The 16,439-nt window shown below is 41.8% G+C and overlaps 1 protein-coding gene across 5 annotated transcripts in view; it reads left to right on the forward strand.

Moving 5' to 3' along the window:
* The window catches only part of UQCC1 (ubiquinol-cytochrome c reductase complex assembly factor 1), a 91,597-nt gene that overhangs the window by 50,442 nt on the left and 24,716 nt on the right, over nt 1-16,439 (forward strand). For 2 of the 5 annotated variants that reach the window (XM_081832913.1, XM_081832916.1), the window contains 2 exons: nt 7,925-8,038; nt 12,016-12,162. The exons of 2 other annotated variants lie outside the window; for them this stretch is intronic. In XM_081832913.1, the coding sequence (XP_081689039.1) occupies nt 7,925-8,038; nt 12,016-12,162 (261 nt within the window). The remainder of the gene's footprint in view (nt 1-7,924; nt 8,039-12,015; nt 12,163-16,439) is intronic. One more of the 5 variants, XM_081832915.1, reaches the window with a different exon arrangement.

The raw sequence follows: 16,439 nt of genomic DNA on the forward strand, positions 1-16,439 counted from the left end.
ATAAGGGTTTTATTTATTTATTTATTTGAGAAAGAGAGAGATACACATCAACTCTAACAATGGTTACTTTTGGGGGGTTGGAATAGGGAAAAGACACTTGTCTTTACATTAAATGCTTTTTACTTTTTGATTTTTATTCTATGAACATGTATGACTTTTATAATACATACATAAACTGTTTACTCCTCAGTCCGTAGGGAGAACACTGTAATGAAAAAAAAAACCAAAATAACCCATTTTGTGACCCCATCTGATGGTTCTGCTTTAGATGATCCTAAGCTGGGAGGCAATGAAATGGGAGAAAACAAGGTTTACAATCTACTAAAATATGGTCTGGACACAAAAATACGCAATATACCCAAAGGAAGATTTATATAAACAACTGTATTCTAATGTTTTAGTTTCGTTTTTCTATTACCATTACATTCTATGTTTATATATATATATAAACTATATATCCCCCTTTCTCAGGTTAATTATTAAATGTACTAATGTACATTTTCATTAGATACCTTGCCAAATTATTCTAGGTTGTTAGTGATCAAGGAGCTTGTTTTTCAGTTTCTGAGGACAGTGCAGGCCTGATGCCAGGGTATTTCCATCAGAACAAATTTAGAGGAGAACTGGTTCAAACATTGAATTGGTGTCAAAGGCATAGCATCCTAAAGCTCAATTATTATTTGATTTCCTCCATTCAACAAATCCAACCCTCTTACCACCATTACTTGGGCTTAATAATTCCATTTCCACACACAGGATGTCCTTGCATTGACAAACCATAATATTGTGTGCAAACACATAAAGTCTCCATGGCATGTCAGTCTCCATAGAGGCAGAAACAACTCTAGCTGAATTACCACCTGACATTAGGCAGCATCACACAGAAATCTAAAAGAAAAGCCATTCTAGAACACATAAAACATCAACTCAAGGGCGCCTGGGTGGCTCAGTTGGTTAAGCGACTGCCTTCGGCTCAGATCATGATCCCGGGGTCCTGGGATTGAGCCCCACATCGGGCTCCCTGCTTGGTGGGAGGCCTGCTTCTCCCTCTCCCACTCCCCCTGCTTGTGTTCCCTCTCTCGCTGTCTCTCTCTGTCAGATAAATAAATAAAATCTTAAAAAAAAAAAGAGTTGATGTGTATCCTTCTAGCTGGTTCCTATATAAATGCAAATTATAAATACGTTTTCTTTAACATAACACAAATGGGCTTAACCATACACAGTTTTGCATCCTGGCTTTTTAACTTAATATATATTAGATATGGGTTTTTTTTTAAAGATTTATTTTTATTTATTTTTATTTTTTATTTTTTTAAGATTTATTTATTTTATTAATATGAAAGAGAGAGACAGAGATAGCGAGAGAGAGCACAGGCAGGGAGAAGAGGGAGAAGCAGGTTCCCCGCTGAGCTATGTTATCTATAGAAAATATATACTGTTGGTTTTGTGTGTGTATATTTGATTATACATGATATTGTCCTTTGTGTACTAATAAGCAATTAATATGTACTTAATTTTTTTCACTCAGCAGTATGTCTGGAGATTTTTCTGTGCTGCATGGGAGTTAAGTGGGAGGTCGTCACCCATGTTGTATTTATTGTAATTATTTTCACACACTCCTGTGTCATTGACTAATGGTATCATGTGCTTACTGTATGTGTAAAAGTGTGGTCTTTGAGGCTAAATCATGGAGATGATGGTTTCCTACTGAGAGGGTATTTCCAAATTCTCATGTCTTTGGAGGAACTGCAAATATAGGAAGCACAGTGGACATGGATTCATCTTAAGATGTCTTCAGTGACATTTACATGCCTTTCTTTGGGACAGTAGACCATTGGCGTTTCTGTTCATTCAAAAAAGAGGATAGCATATGTCAGAGTTTTAGCTGCTGTCAGCGTCATCATCATTTGTTTTGGAGTCAGTGAATACTGACTGTAAGTGTGTTCTTTGGTTCCTTGTTCATTTTTTTCACTGTCAGGCCTTTCTGCTGTCTTTGTTACCCAGAGTGGATCAGCAGCCTTGAAGCTATTCTTGTAGCTGAGTGTCCCACATGCCCTCAGGTACTTATGTCCAACTCTGTGGCAGCACCCAGTGGACATACAGTGGTGCTGCTGGTACCAAATCACTTAATGATAGCCAGTGACACCCCCTGGCCAGCCACAGCCTTGGCTGACTGCCGTTCAGTGACACAGTAGCTCTTCTAATTAGTTAGCCTGTTTTTTCTATCACTATTGACTGAACTTGCCTGGGCGTTGGACTGCTAGACCCATGTGGGCCACATGGCTTAATGAGCCATACATTACTGACTCTTGAACTACAGGAACCTTTTAGTTATTAACCCCCCCCCCCCATGAATTTCCTTTGGACCTCCATAAATATCTCCATCACAATCTCCAGCACTTTGAACCTTCTGTGTTACTTTATAATGTTACTTCCACTTGACTGCATGCTTTATAAAGGCAGGAGACCGGTTTTAATCACACATTTTTGCTTACATAGTAAACGTTGGATGAATAAATATTGTTGAATGAATGAATACATTGAATCTCAGCCTCTGAAATTCTGTTTTAAAGCCAACTTATCAGATAGATGATGCTTGATTTATTTGTTTCTAGACCATGTGTACATCAGTGCAGTCCTGTGGGAGTTAGTTTTTCCTTTTCTTTTTTTTCCCTCCATTTTATCCAACCATTTTTCTTTCTGAATTTTTCTAGATACGATGTCTTATAGAGAAGTGTGTTAGATCGGTGTTTCTCACACTTTAATGTGCCTGTAGTCCACCTGGGGATCTTGTTAAAACACAAATTTGATTCAGTAGGTTGGGGTGGAGCCAGAGAGTCTACATTTCTTTTTTTTTTAATTTTATTATTTATTTATTTGAGAGAGAGAGAATGAGAGAGAGAGAACACATGAGAGGGGATAGGGTCAGAGGACGAAGCAGACTCCCCGCCGAGCAGGGAGCCCGACGCGGGACTCGATCCCGGGACTCCAGGATCATGACCTGAGCCGAAGGCAGTCGCTCAACCGACTGAGCCACCCAGGCGCCCGAGAGTCTACATTTCTAGAAAGCTTCAGGTGGTGCCAGTGCCACAGGTGGAGCAGGGTGAGCATGTGGCAGCCACGCTTTGAACAGCAAGGTTTTAGATGATCCATAATGCTCCCCAAGTACAGACTTGTAAACTCACCTGCATGAAGAGAAATGTCAAGCCCCAGTTTAGTTACAAAGACTATAAAAGATGGTGATTTAAAAATAACAGATGTTTGGACGAGTTGGGGAATTACTGTTACTGTTTTTCTATTGTAATTGACTTGGTCCCCCCGCACCCCTATTCCAAACTCATGGTATAAACAGGCACCCTTTATACAGGCAAGAAAATTGTATTTTAACCACTTCTGTTATGAGTGTGGTTGTGTGTGTAGAGGGGTTCTCAGTCTTGTGTGTGTGTACAACCTAAAGAAATGGGAAAGTTAGGGACATGTGGCTGGAGAAAGTAGTAGGGAGCCAGTCTGGCCTGGTTCTGACCCTGGCTGCTAAGTCTCTCCTCCTGTGTGCTTCAGTTTCTTTTAAAAATTTGAGTTGGGGGCGCCTGGGTGGCTCAGTTGGTTGAGCGACTGCCTTCGGCTCAGGTCATGATCCTGGAGTCCCTGGATCGAGTCCCGCGTCGCGCTCCCTGCTCGGCAGGGAGTCTGCTTCTCCCTCTGACCCTCCCCCCTCTCATGTGCTCTCTCTCTCTCTCAAATAAATAAATAAAATCTTTAAAAATAAATAAATAAAAAATAAAAATTTGAGTTGTTGGGGTGCCTCAAAAAATCTGATTTGAAGGTGGTAATTTGTAAATCTGTCTCTGTGTAATTTGGCATCCCAAGTGTACATCTTTAAGAAAACTTATATAAAAAGTAGAATTTATAAGACTGATCAGTGTAGTGGTGATCTTTTTCATGCCAAAGAATTCTTAGAGGCTATTACTTTGAGTGGAACCACTTGTGAATTAATGGCGAATCAGAAATTTGAATCAAGAACTCCTTTGAAATTAGAATTGCAGTCTCATTTGGTGGGGAAATTTTTATTAAAAAATTTATGCTTTTTATCAGCTTTTTAGGAGCCCAACTATTGTGAAAAACAAGGCAGACTCATATATCATTAGTGAAGCCGGTATAAAATGCAAGTGTTAAATTTGAGGTTACAGAAATCACATCAATAATTTAGAGCGTTCTAACTTAAAAAAAAACAACAACATTATTTGGGATTTAAACATATAAATTAGCTGTGGAAATAAAGTTCATTATATCACCTCATCTGGTCTTGTTTTATTTCATTAACTGGTTCTTAAAAACCTTTGTGAGCTGAGTTGCAGCTGAAGAGGTTGGAGACCATTTTTCCTTGGGCCCTTGCCTCACTCCTGAGTGTTGGTAAGAGTAGAGAACTAAGACTTGACACAGCTGTAAAAACAGACAGGCCTTTGGCCTCAGCACTTTCTCCTGGTGCAGGCACATTTCAGATGTAAATTTCACTTTCTGCCTCTCCTACTAATGAAGTAAGTTTCTTTTGCTGGGTTTGCAGCCAGGTGTGTCCAGTCTTGTGGCTAACCCTGGCGCTTTAGTTAATTTTTCCATTTGTGACATTTCAACCAAACTTAAAAAACAAACATAAAAATTAGCTCAAGGCAGTGGCTCAAAGTGTTAATGGTAACCTTAGGCTGGCTAAACGACTTCCTCTCAGTTCTGCCCTGCCAGACATCTCCACCTTGTGGCTCACAATGAACAGGTTTAAGCTTTCCAAGCCTTGGAGACTAGGTGGGAAAGAGTATTAAGAAATTCCAAGTTTATCCTTATCAGTGGTCCCTGGAATGCCAGTTGTCTCATCAGGACTTCAGATGATTTCTTGCTAGCACCATTCCAGAATAAGGATGAGCCTCCTGTCACCTCAAGGTCTCCTGTCCTCTCTAGCAGAGCTGCCTCCTGGGGTGGTGCAGAGGGCCTAGAAAGAGGTGGAGGAGCTGTGGGCTGAACTGGACTCCTTTGTAAAATTCTACTTTTCTTCTTAGAATCAGCATTTTGCTTTGCAAGGTCCTCTCTGATCACACTCCAGACTACCTTTCCAAACTCATTTCCTCCAGCTCTTCTTGAACTGTAAATATGTGAAACCTTCTAGCCCATGTGCCTGGCACATAGTAAGCACTCAGTGAACATCACATTCCAGCCTTGCTTCACATACTCTTCACTCCAGCCAAGCTGAATGCCTTGCTCTTCCTGTCTTGTGTCATTCCCCGTGCGGTACATACAATACACCACAGCCCCAATTCCTTTACATCCCTCCACCCCATACTGGAAGCCAGTCTCAGTTGTCCCTAGCTGGAAGTACCTTAGTAATTTATATGTACCCATTTTCTGGGTCTTACTGTTTCTCTTTTGTATCATTGTTATTCGTGAGTATTGATTACCTTCCAGGTGAATTGCCTGGGGGCCGGATCCCCTGTATTCCTCTTTGTAGTCTCCAAAGTGCTTATCATTGCCCCTTGGCTGAATGCATGTCCAGTAAATAACTGACAACAGAAGACTGTTCTGGAAGCCCACTATATGTATTAGAAAAAGTGGGGTGGAGAGGTAGCCCTTTTCATTCTGAGCATATTTGTTTGCTCTGTCTTAAATACTGTAAGAAAAAGAAATGAGAAATTGTTTCCTTTACCCTCAAGTTTTTCTTTGTCTTTTTCCATGCTTTCCCGTCTTCTAACTGATTTGACTAAAAAAACCCCAACAACTTATACATGAGGCCTTTTATGTTTCTGAACTAACAAAGACTTTAAATCTGTAAAGGGTGGTAAAAATAAGAATTATACATACTTTAGTTTTTCTGGAAATTCTCTTCCAGGCCTCTGTAATTCCATTCCCTTCTCCTCCCTACCTCCCCACAGAAATCTTCAAACTCCTCTGTTTTACCATGAGGTAAAAATTTTGCTATACTTTCCATCTCTAGGTCAGAATTAACACTCACTGCTATCCATAGGTACTGTTTTAAAGGCAAGGACCACTTTAAGTTCATAGTTTTGTGGCCAATGATACGAATGGTGGAGTGTAAATACAGAGCAATTCCTTGGGCTTGAGGCCTTTAAAATAAGACATGTTTGTTCCCAGATATCAGTTGTTCTTTTGAAAGTTTTTGAATGTCCTAAGCTGTTGGAGTGGATATTTGTTTATTAGGTGAGAGAAGGCTAAATTCTTAGAAGGCAGAGCAATTTCATTTTGGGATTGGCTCGTGAACTTGAGCAGGGTCCAACTGAGATGTATCTTTAGTAGATACATTCCTTTCTCTGTACAAGTTTCATGACCCCAGGTCTCAGGAGGCAGCAAGGGTGCATGGAGTGTGTGCTTTAGGCAGTTTTGTGACTTATCAGCTGCCTGGGAGCATACAGCCAGAATGCTGGTCTGATGGCTCAGTTTGCCTGTCCTTCTGGGCAGCATGCTGGACTCACTTCATTTCAGGGATTGTCCCTGAAAGAGAAGTTATAAACCTATCTGAAATTGAAATTAAATAGAGCATGAAACTCCTATCTATGCACATGATGGTTTATCTCTCTCCTGGCCGTTTTTACCTTGAGTTATAGGTTGTGAGTTTCCTGAGGTCTAGTTCCTATTTGTTTGTCTGTTCCTCTGGTACCGGAAATGGAGCTTTATCCTTAGTAGGCATTCAGTAAATGTTTCTTGACTGAGTAAATCAGTAAGTGAATTTGATCCTCTTTGTTATCTTCAGTTTACCGAATGGAATTTCTGTAGAAGAAAGACAGTGACCTAATTCTGTTTTCAAAGCCCTGACTGCCTTGGGGCATTGACACTGTCCTGTCTTTCTAGGGTACCCTTCTTAAGTACTCTTCATATTAAGTACTCCCAATTCAGCTCATTGTCTCAGAACTGTTTACCTCTCTAACCTATCACTTTTTTTTTTTGCTTCTCCAGTCCCTCTGGGTGTCCTTTTCCCTTTGATGTCTTTTGTACCATAGTTCTGGTACTGCTTAGAGCTGTGTGCATTGGGCACAGCTAGAGCCATTTCCAGGTGTTGCTAATGGTTCTCCTAAATAAATCTCACTCAGGAGATGGGATAAATAGCTCCATGAAACTGTTCTTCCTGTGTTTCCTGTCTCACTTCTGATGTCGTCACCATCAATCTAGCCCCTCCAGGCTGGAATTCTTAGAGTCCTCCTCACCTCTTGCCTCATCTTCTGCACCCAAATTGTCCCGTCACTTCTCTGCCCAAAATATCTTTGAATTTTTTTTTTTCCCTCTCTTCTGTTCCATTGCTTCATATCAACCCTCATCATCTCTCCTTCATTGCACATGGCTTCGTAACTAGTTCTGGACTTTACCCACTCTGGTGAACCTGTCACCATATAAGTCACCAGAGGTTTTTCCAAATTCCACATCTGATCATATCCCTCTGTCTAGAAAGCTGAGGGACAAAATTCAAATATTCTTAGCAATGGTATATAGAACGCTTCGTTGTTACATAGGAGAATGTTCTTAGAAGATATAGTGTTTAGTATTTAGGAATGAAATGATTTGATATTTTCACATGGTTTAGCAAAAGAAAAAAGGGCATGTGTATGTATATATAGAGAGAGATGAAGCAAATGTTAAAAATATTAACAGTTGTGAATCTAAAAATTTTACAAGTTTTTCTTGTAGTACTCTTAGAATTTTAAGTAAGTTTGAAACTTTTCAAAGTGAAAAATGGGGCAGGGGCGGGGGGTGGGGAGAGAAGAAATCTTCACATTCTAGTCCCAACCCATCTTTCTAGTCTGATTGCCAAGAGACCTCTCTGATACACAGATATCCATGCATGTGCACACATACACACAAACACAGGTTTCACTCATGCCACATTTTCACTGATGCCATGTTCCTTTATGCTTCTGGGCTTTTGTTTATACAGGTGCCTTTGTCTGAAGTGGTCTTAACACCTGTCTTCCCTGCTCGTGGCACTGTGAGGCACAGCTGGATAGTGCCTCTTCCACGAAGCTTTTCCCAGCACCCCCCAATAATATTGGTATGTTTGGCCACTCCCTTCTCTGTATTGCTGCAGCACTTTGCACAAACTTCTGTGATAGGACTTACCATGCTGTCCTGTAATTGTGGGTTTGTGTAGGTCACGCCCATTAGATGGGATGAAGAATCCTAGGATTCCTGGTGTCTTAACACAGAGTGCCTAACATGGTCACCCCTCAGATACTTGGGTGGACACAGGTACCTGCTTCTATTATTAGTGACTGGGCAGCATTGTCTCCCAAATTCTGACTTAATGATCTCTTATCACACCTGGATTCAATTTCTCTGACCACCCTCTCCCCCGAGAAAGTTTCATTTTTCTCTCCCTGCCCTGCCTCTGGGGTTCCTTGACTCTCTCATCATTTATATTTCTAATTCACTTTATAGAATAGATGAACCTTAGAATGTTAGATTGAGTGCCTCAGATATTCTCTGGTTCTGTGGTTCTCAATCTGAAGGGGCTCAGATGTGTATGTATTTTAAAAAGTCTCCCCAGAGGATTTCTTTTTTTTTTTTTTAAGATTTTATTTATTTATTTTTGACAGAGAGAGACACAGCGAGAGAGGGAACACAAGCAGGGGGAGTGGGAGAGGGAGAAGCAGGCCTCCCGCAGAGCAGGGAGCCCGATGCGGGGCTCGATCCCAGGACCGTGGGATCATGACCTGAGCCGAAGGCAGACGCTTAACGACTGAGCCACCCAGGCACCCCTCCCCAGAGGATTTCTGATGTGCGTCTCAGAGTAAGGACTATAGATCAGGTCCCACTGGCTCGTTTCTGTGGTGAGAAAATGGGGTCCCAGAAAAGTTCATTGATTTGCCCAAGGTTGTGCAGCTACAAACAGCAGAATGAGGACCCAAACTAGGGTATGCTGATTCCCAGCCCAGTGTCCACTTTACTATACCATGATCCCTTCCCGGGGTGCAGGAGGGGGATCAACTTCGTGGCAGGTTCCTTCTCTCTGGTCTTCTTACCAAGGACTTCCAAAGGCCAAGAGGACAGCTTTTCTGGAGTCTCAAGGCATTCCATTTCTTCAGTGCAGTCCCAGGCCTGAGGCCCCTTTTATTCAGAGTTTCTAATCCGATACGGCAGAGGTTTCCTACTCAGCAGGACTAATAGAGATTAAGGGGGAAAAAAAGGTGAGAATGCTAACAATGTTCTGAATTTGTTTCTTTTTCCATCATTTAGAGTCTGAATGTCTCCACATCGGCTGAATTTGCCTTAAGTTGATTTTACAATTATTTTTCAGAGACTCCGTGGTTGTGTTTTTTTAAGAGTAGAGGAACACCGAGACTGAACACCGTGCTCAGAGAGGCTGGGCCGGGAGACTAACAAAGGCGGTATTATACTGTGCACGGCAAAGCCAGTAAATGAATTCAGGAGACACCTAGATGTGTTTCTCGAGGAGGGCGTGAGGGGGAGGGGTCCTGTGAAAAGGCAGAAAGGTGGGATTAAGATAAATTAAAATGGGGCCAGCATGTTGGATAAGGGGACAGCCCCTTCCTGTTCCCACTATTGCTTAAGATTTTTCATTCTGCTTAGTTCAAAAGTTAAAACTAGTCCTTAACCATGGACTTCATACTCCTCCATCCCCCACTTTCTTACATAGGAAAAGAACTTCGTTGTAAAGCTATTCTGGCCTGATACAGCAGTGTTTATTATTTGAATGCTGCATCTGTGGGGTGGCTTAGACCATTAAAACTGGAAAGGAGCCTTGAAATAATCTAGACCAGAGATTTTCAAAAGTGAGGTCCCCAGACCAGCAGCCTCAACATCGCTTAGGAACTTGTTAAAAATGCAAGTTTAGGGCCCCACCCTCAATCTGCCGAATCAGAAACTCTGGCTGTCGGGTCCAGCAACCTGTGTCTTAACAGACCCTCTGGTCAGAGGGCCACTGCTCACCTCTGATCCTGTCATTTAACTAATGGAGAAACTTGCATGAGGAGAGGAGTAAATTTGTTAGAAACCAACTAAAGAGCAGAACTCGGGTCCCCTGATTGCCAGCTCTTCCTGCTCTCCCTGCTGAGGGGAGCAGGGTGTGGGCATGGGCAGGTGCCCTGTAAAAGTTGAGGATTTCAGCAAAATACAGAAACAGTTCACCCATAGTAGTAACTCACTTACTGAGAACTTTCTCTTTGCTGTGCACTTTATAAGCACCATACGAATTTGACATTTTACAACAATCTTAACCTATGAGGTAGTATTTCTGTCCTCATTTTATAGATGAAGACACTAGGATCAGAGAGGTTAGTGGATTCATTTCCTATAGCTGCTGTAACAACTTAACACAAACTTGGTGGCTTAAAACAACAGAAATTTATTCTCTCATAGTTCTGACGGCCAGAAATCAGCCTCATGGGGCCACAGTTGAGGCATTAGCAGGGCCGTGCTCTTTCTGGAGGCTTTAGGGGAAAATCTGTTCTTTGCCCTTTCCAGCTTCTGGAGGCCGCTGACATTCTTTGGCTTGTGGCCACATCACTCCAATTTCAGCCTCCCTCTTTAAGGGTACATGTGATTACATTTAGGGCCCACCTGGATAATCCAGGATAACCTCCCCATCTGAAGACTCCTGATCTAATCATAGCTGCAAAGTCCTTTTTTCCCCATATAAGGTACATTCCCAGGTTCCAGGAATTAGGCTATAGATATCTTTTGGGAGACCATTATTCCAACCTACCAGGAAGATAACTTAATCAGTCTTACACAGTAAATATGAGAGCCTGGATTGGAACCCAAACCTGCCAGACTTTTGAGCCCATGCTCTTAATCACTAGTCTGTACTACCTGAAAAGGTCATCACTCAGAACTATGGCTCTAACATAAGCATTAAGATTTTTCACTTAAGTGCTGTTTCCTTCTTCCTCTAACTTACACATTACTTGTCACATAACACTGAACCTCTGAGTCCTTAAGCATGTCTGTATGTTGGTCCCGACTCCTTCAGTTAAATTGTTAGCTCCTAGAGGGCAGAGATTGTATCTTTTTCCTTTTTTAAAAAAAAAAAAATGGAGTTATAATTCATCTACCATAAAAGTCACCATTTTAAGTGTTTTGTTTTTTTTTTTTTTTGGTAAATTCACAGTGTTATGCAACCATCACCACTATCTAATTCCAGAACATTTTCATCACCTCAAAAAGAAACCCTGTGCCCATTAGCAGTCACTCCCCATTCCTCTTTTCCCCCAGCCCCTGGCAACCACTATTCTACTTTCTGTCTCCATAGATTTTCCTATTCTGGGCATTTCATATAAATGGAATCATAATATGTGGCCTTTTCTCTCTGGCTCCTTTCACTTAGCATCATGTTTTCATGGTTCATCCATGTTGTAGCGTGTATCAGTACTTACTCCTTTTTATGGATGGTCTGTTGTATGGATATGCCGCATTTTATTATCCATTTATCAATTGATGGGCATTTGGGTTGTTTCCATTTTTTTTGGCTTTTATGAATAATGCTTCTGTGAACATTCATGTACAGGTTTTTGTCTGAACATAGGTTTTCAGTTCTCTTGGGCATATTATCTAGGAGTGGAATTGCTGGGTCATACGGTGATGTTATGTTTAACTTTTTTGAGCAATTCAGATAGTGCATTTTGTATCAAATTGTTTGAATTTTAGTGTGCCATCCATTGTTATTTGTTTATAATGAAATAACATTTTCATAATATGTAGTCTTAATCATATTTCTCAACTGCCAAATAAATATTTATATCTACAGTTTTCGATAGTAAAGAGAAGGGATGGGTGGTATGGTATAATGGAGGGAGTTCTGGCCAGCCTGGCCACTCTCTGAGTGAGCTCGAGTAAGTCAAATCACCTCACCTCTCTGGGGAGGAGAGCTAGATGATTTCTAAATTCTCTTCCAGACTTAACATTCCGCAATTCTGTGAGAGTCTGAAAAGCTAGCCTTGTGTTAAATCCCAGAGCTTGTGTTCTGTTTTTTTAGCAGTTCATCATTCTCTGTCTGATTTCTGTTCCCAGACACAAACAAGGTTTTACCCATCTATCCGTCTATTTTATTGTGGTCTGCTAACTTCAGGTACTCTGCTAGGCACTGGAGATACACAGATGATGAAGATACTGTCCCCGCCTCCCCAGTCTTGTAGGAGAAGACAAACGGATAAGCAGGTGATTACAATATTGAGAGATTATGATATTTAAAAATTGCTGAGAATGCCCAGAGGAGAAAAGCTTGGGGTAGATGACATTTGGGTTGTATCTTTCAGATAAGTGTTTAATAGACAAGAGAAACCTTCAGGGCAGAGGAGCAGTGTAGGTAGAGGCAGAATGGTGTGAGAGGACAGAGCATGTTTGCCTTTTTATGGTGACTTTTTTCCTTTTCTTACAGTGCTGAAAGCGGACTCTCTCTGTCCAGACTAGCTCCCATTTTGAGATCCTTTTGGGTGTCCAATATTCACAGACTCATTGACTCAGAGGTCTGCAAAAGAACCTATTTTGTGTAAGTCCTGGACACCTATAGATCTTCTTCCCAGTTTTTTAAGGGCACTTCAGACTCAATTTCAGAGTAATGAGGTTCCCCGAATGGCTAAGGAGCCTTGATCAAGATTTGGGTTTTCTCTTAGTATCAGCTTAGTTTGGGCTCCTTGCAAATGCCCTCTGGTCCCCCTGAGGGTTTTAGTTACATAAAATATTAGGAATGTAAAATTTTACAGTATGATCAGCACAGCACAAACTAAATTTCTAACCTTTGACTAGAATCATATACGGAAGGCTTTGTGTTTTAAACTGCCCCCTTCCCAGCCTCCTAGCCTTCATGAGAGGTCATTGTACAGCTCTTTCCATGGTCACTGTTCTCTTCCCTTTTACTGGAGGGCAAAACTAGGGCAGAGAAATAATTTTTATTCACTTCTGAAAGGTTACAGTAATAAAGAAACTCTTGTTAACATCAGAGAACGTTGCAGCCAAGAGTTTTCACAGTCTGGCATTGTTTATTTTACATGTAATTTGGAACCTTCTGCACTCTTAAAAATATTGGCACAAAAATGTTTTAACTGTTGAAGTACTTCACTGTATGCGGCAGTATGCGGTGTCAGAGGGGCAGCAGGGCTCTGGAGAGCCATTTGCCCTGTTCCTGTTGGAGAGAAAAACAGTGTTAAGCGTGCATGTGTAGGTGTGTGCACATCCACATCCACTCAACTGTAGATGAGTCTCTCTGCAGTTAGAATTTAAGAACTTTCTCTGTCCTGATGAACTTATGTTTCCCTTTATTTAACGATGAGAATGGTATAACAATCCTGCTTCCCCGTTGCCATGGCTTCCAGAAAGTACAGAGCTTCCCTTATTTAGGTATTTGATATAATTTTTCATTATCCTCTTTCTCTCACACATACACTTTATTAATGCTTTTCTTTACCTTTTCTTTTTTTTTTTTCCTTTTTGGTGGAGATGTCTACTGTGGGCCCAATTCTGGCAGGCATTTTATAGATCTCATCTCCATCACAAATTGCCTGGCTAGAGGTGAGTGTGCCCATTTTGCAGCTGAGGAGAACTGAGGGGCAGAAAAGTTAAAGAACTTGGCTGTGGCCACCACAGCGAGTCTCAAGTCCAGATCTGACTGATTTTCAGACTTTTGCTCTTTTGGCCATAGCACGTGCCTTTTTTTATAAGCCAACTTGAACCTTTTTTTGGAAGTAAGTAGAATACAAGAACAAGTAAATGAACTAATGGCTAACCTATCCATTGATAGGAACAAAGTCATTTGTGTTGATCAAGATAGTAATACACAGAAGTATCTGGCTCCATCAAAGTGTTTTTTTTTTTTTTTTTAAGATTTTATTTATTTATTTGAGAGAGAGAAAGAGAGCACACAAGCCGGGGGAGGAGCAGAGGGAGAGGGAGGAAACAGACTTCCTGCTGAGCGTGGAGCCCAGTGAGGCCCATCCCAAAACCCTGAGATTACGACCGGAGCGGAAGTCAGACGCTCAACCAACTGAACCACCCAGGCGCCCCCATCAAAGGATTTTTGTTGTTGTTGTTTTGTTAGGTTGAAATTAAGATTTGAAAACAATTACAGAAGGATCCCATGCTGGAGTGGTGATTGGGCTTCCATAGTTCCAGGCTCAACTTTGCTCCTAAAGTTTGGAGGATCTTCTCTTTCCCCCATCTGCTTCTTGTCCTGTGGGCTTAAAATAGAGCTATTTATACTAACCTTGCTAAGACCCAGGGATTCCCCAAGGCTGATCATGCTCTCCCTGTGGACAGTGGCCTGCTGCTGCATAAGCTCTTCTTCCTTCAAATCTTTCTTCCTTGGCCTCCAGAGTGGAGCCTTGGCAAAAGAGGCAGAGGTTACCCCCACCAGCTGGGCTGTGTAGAGCTGTCACCAAGCCAGAACCTTCTCCAGGGATCTTCAGCAGGGCCTCCTTCCTCTGCAGGAGTTCTCCTCTGGCTCTGAGAAAAGGACGCTCTGCTGTCATGTATGTATGTGTTTAACTTCCCAAGCACTTACCTCCCATTAAATGGGCGTTGGAGCCAGACAGACCTGGGTTTTGATCATGCTGTGCCATAATGTGGCCTTGAGACCCTGGGCAAGTCTCTTTACCTTTCATTGTCTCCATTTCTTTCTCTGTAAGGTAAGTCATACATAGTGTGTGACTTTAGCAGTATGGTGCTAGTAAAGACTTAGTACAATGCTTGGCACATAAATGGGCACTGTTTGGACCCTTTCTGTATAGCACCTAGCATCGGCTGCTTTATTTCAAAATGATTTATGTCCACATCTGTCATGCTTCACTGGCTTCTGACTTTCTGGAGGACAGAGATCATATCTTTCATCCTTGTATCGCCGGTTCTGCCTGGCACAGGTCATGTTCATTGCAGGCCCTCAGTCGATGTTGGCTGAATCTGTTAGGATGGTTTGGACAGGGCAGGGCAGCCATGAATGTTTTAGTTTCTCCATCTGAACCTGGGGATATAGTAACTCCTTATTTTGGAGCCTTTGAGGACAATTTAAAATGATATGTGTGAAGTGTTTGGAGCCCTTTGAAAGGAGGGTACTGGGGAAATTAATGGTGTTTTTGCTGTTCTTGGGAAAGCCCTTTGTGGTTCCCAGCGAATAAATTACTTGGAGTGAGTTTTCTAACACCTCCTACTCTGCTCTGTTCACTAAGGCTTTTTTTTTTTTTTTAAATAACTGTCTGCTGTAATGCTTCTTTTGCTCTGACTTATAAAGATATATATTTTTGGTTTTGGACTTTTGACCCCTTTCTGCTCCCAGGAGAGAAATTTCTATCAGAATAATAAAAGGTGTAAACTGTGTGTGTTGCCCCTTTTGTGGGCCTTGGGCAGTTCAGCTGCTGGGGTTAAGAATCAGCAGGCATGTGGTTTGTGCCTTGTTATGGGGGAAGTAGGAGACCATTCCCATTAAGCATTCAGTGGCATTCTCAGTGTCCCCCACACTACTTCTTTCATTCCTGTCCTATGCCCTTTTGCTAAGATTCTTTGGATTTCAAATGAATTCTAGTGTCTTTGGTATTTTGAGTACAGATAATTTATGGCTCTACCTCTTCTCTTTCAAAGACAGAAGGTGTTTATCATCTGCTGTGCTTTAGGTCCCAAGCTGAGTTGCCTGCCAAAAAAGATCCTCCTTCTAGAGGAAGGAGAGGATGGGAGAGTTGAAAAACCACTCACTAGTTTTAGAGTCAAAAAAGTAAGGAATTAAACTTGGTTTCACCTTTAATCAACAGACTCAGGTGAAGAGCCTGGACCAGATTATTTCTCTCTCTCTTTTTTAAGATATTTATTTATTTACTTTTAGAGAGAGAAAGAGTGTGGCATTTTCACTGGGGCTTTCTATAAATTGTGTCTTCAGGAAAAGGAATGATTGCAGTAGCACCGTGGGGAGCTCTTAGGGTATGGCAAGATTGTTAGTGCCCCTCACTCTGTGTCCTACCAGAAGGTAGGCAGCTATCTGCTCTTTTCTCCTGTGGGTTTAACCCTGCACTGGGCACTACCTCTGCTCAGGACTGGATGACTACGTGAAAAAGTTCTGGAAGCTAAGGCATCACACCAGGGTGTAGTAGCCATAGACATTGGTTGTAACTGCCCTGGATGTGCTTTTGAGTATTTCTGGATCCATTGGTAAGGCAGTTATAATAGTTCTCTTCCCCGTTTCCCTAAAATGCTGGGTGAATAATCCTGTGGTGATAGTTAGACCTGAAGGGGCCTAGCTGGAAAGCAGGGACTTCTTTCTCCACGTCGATGCTATCTGTTTAGCTGCTCTTTTCTGAGTGGCAGTGATATGGACCATAAATGTAACATGTCTGGTCCTCAAAGGAGCAGAGAAGCCACAACCACTCTCTGGACTTGAGCTGCCTTACTTGACACTTAGATCCAGGCCTGACCTCTTACCTCAACTCACCATTGGCTGCTTCACTGATCGCCTGCCT

Source organism: Leptonychotes weddellii, chromosome 10, assembly GCF_054177405.1.
Source record: "Leptonychotes weddellii isolate Sample4059 chromosome 10, ASM5417740v2, whole genome shotgun sequence".
Lineage (NCBI taxonomy): Eukaryota > Metazoa > Chordata > Mammalia > Carnivora > Phocidae > Leptonychotes > Leptonychotes weddellii.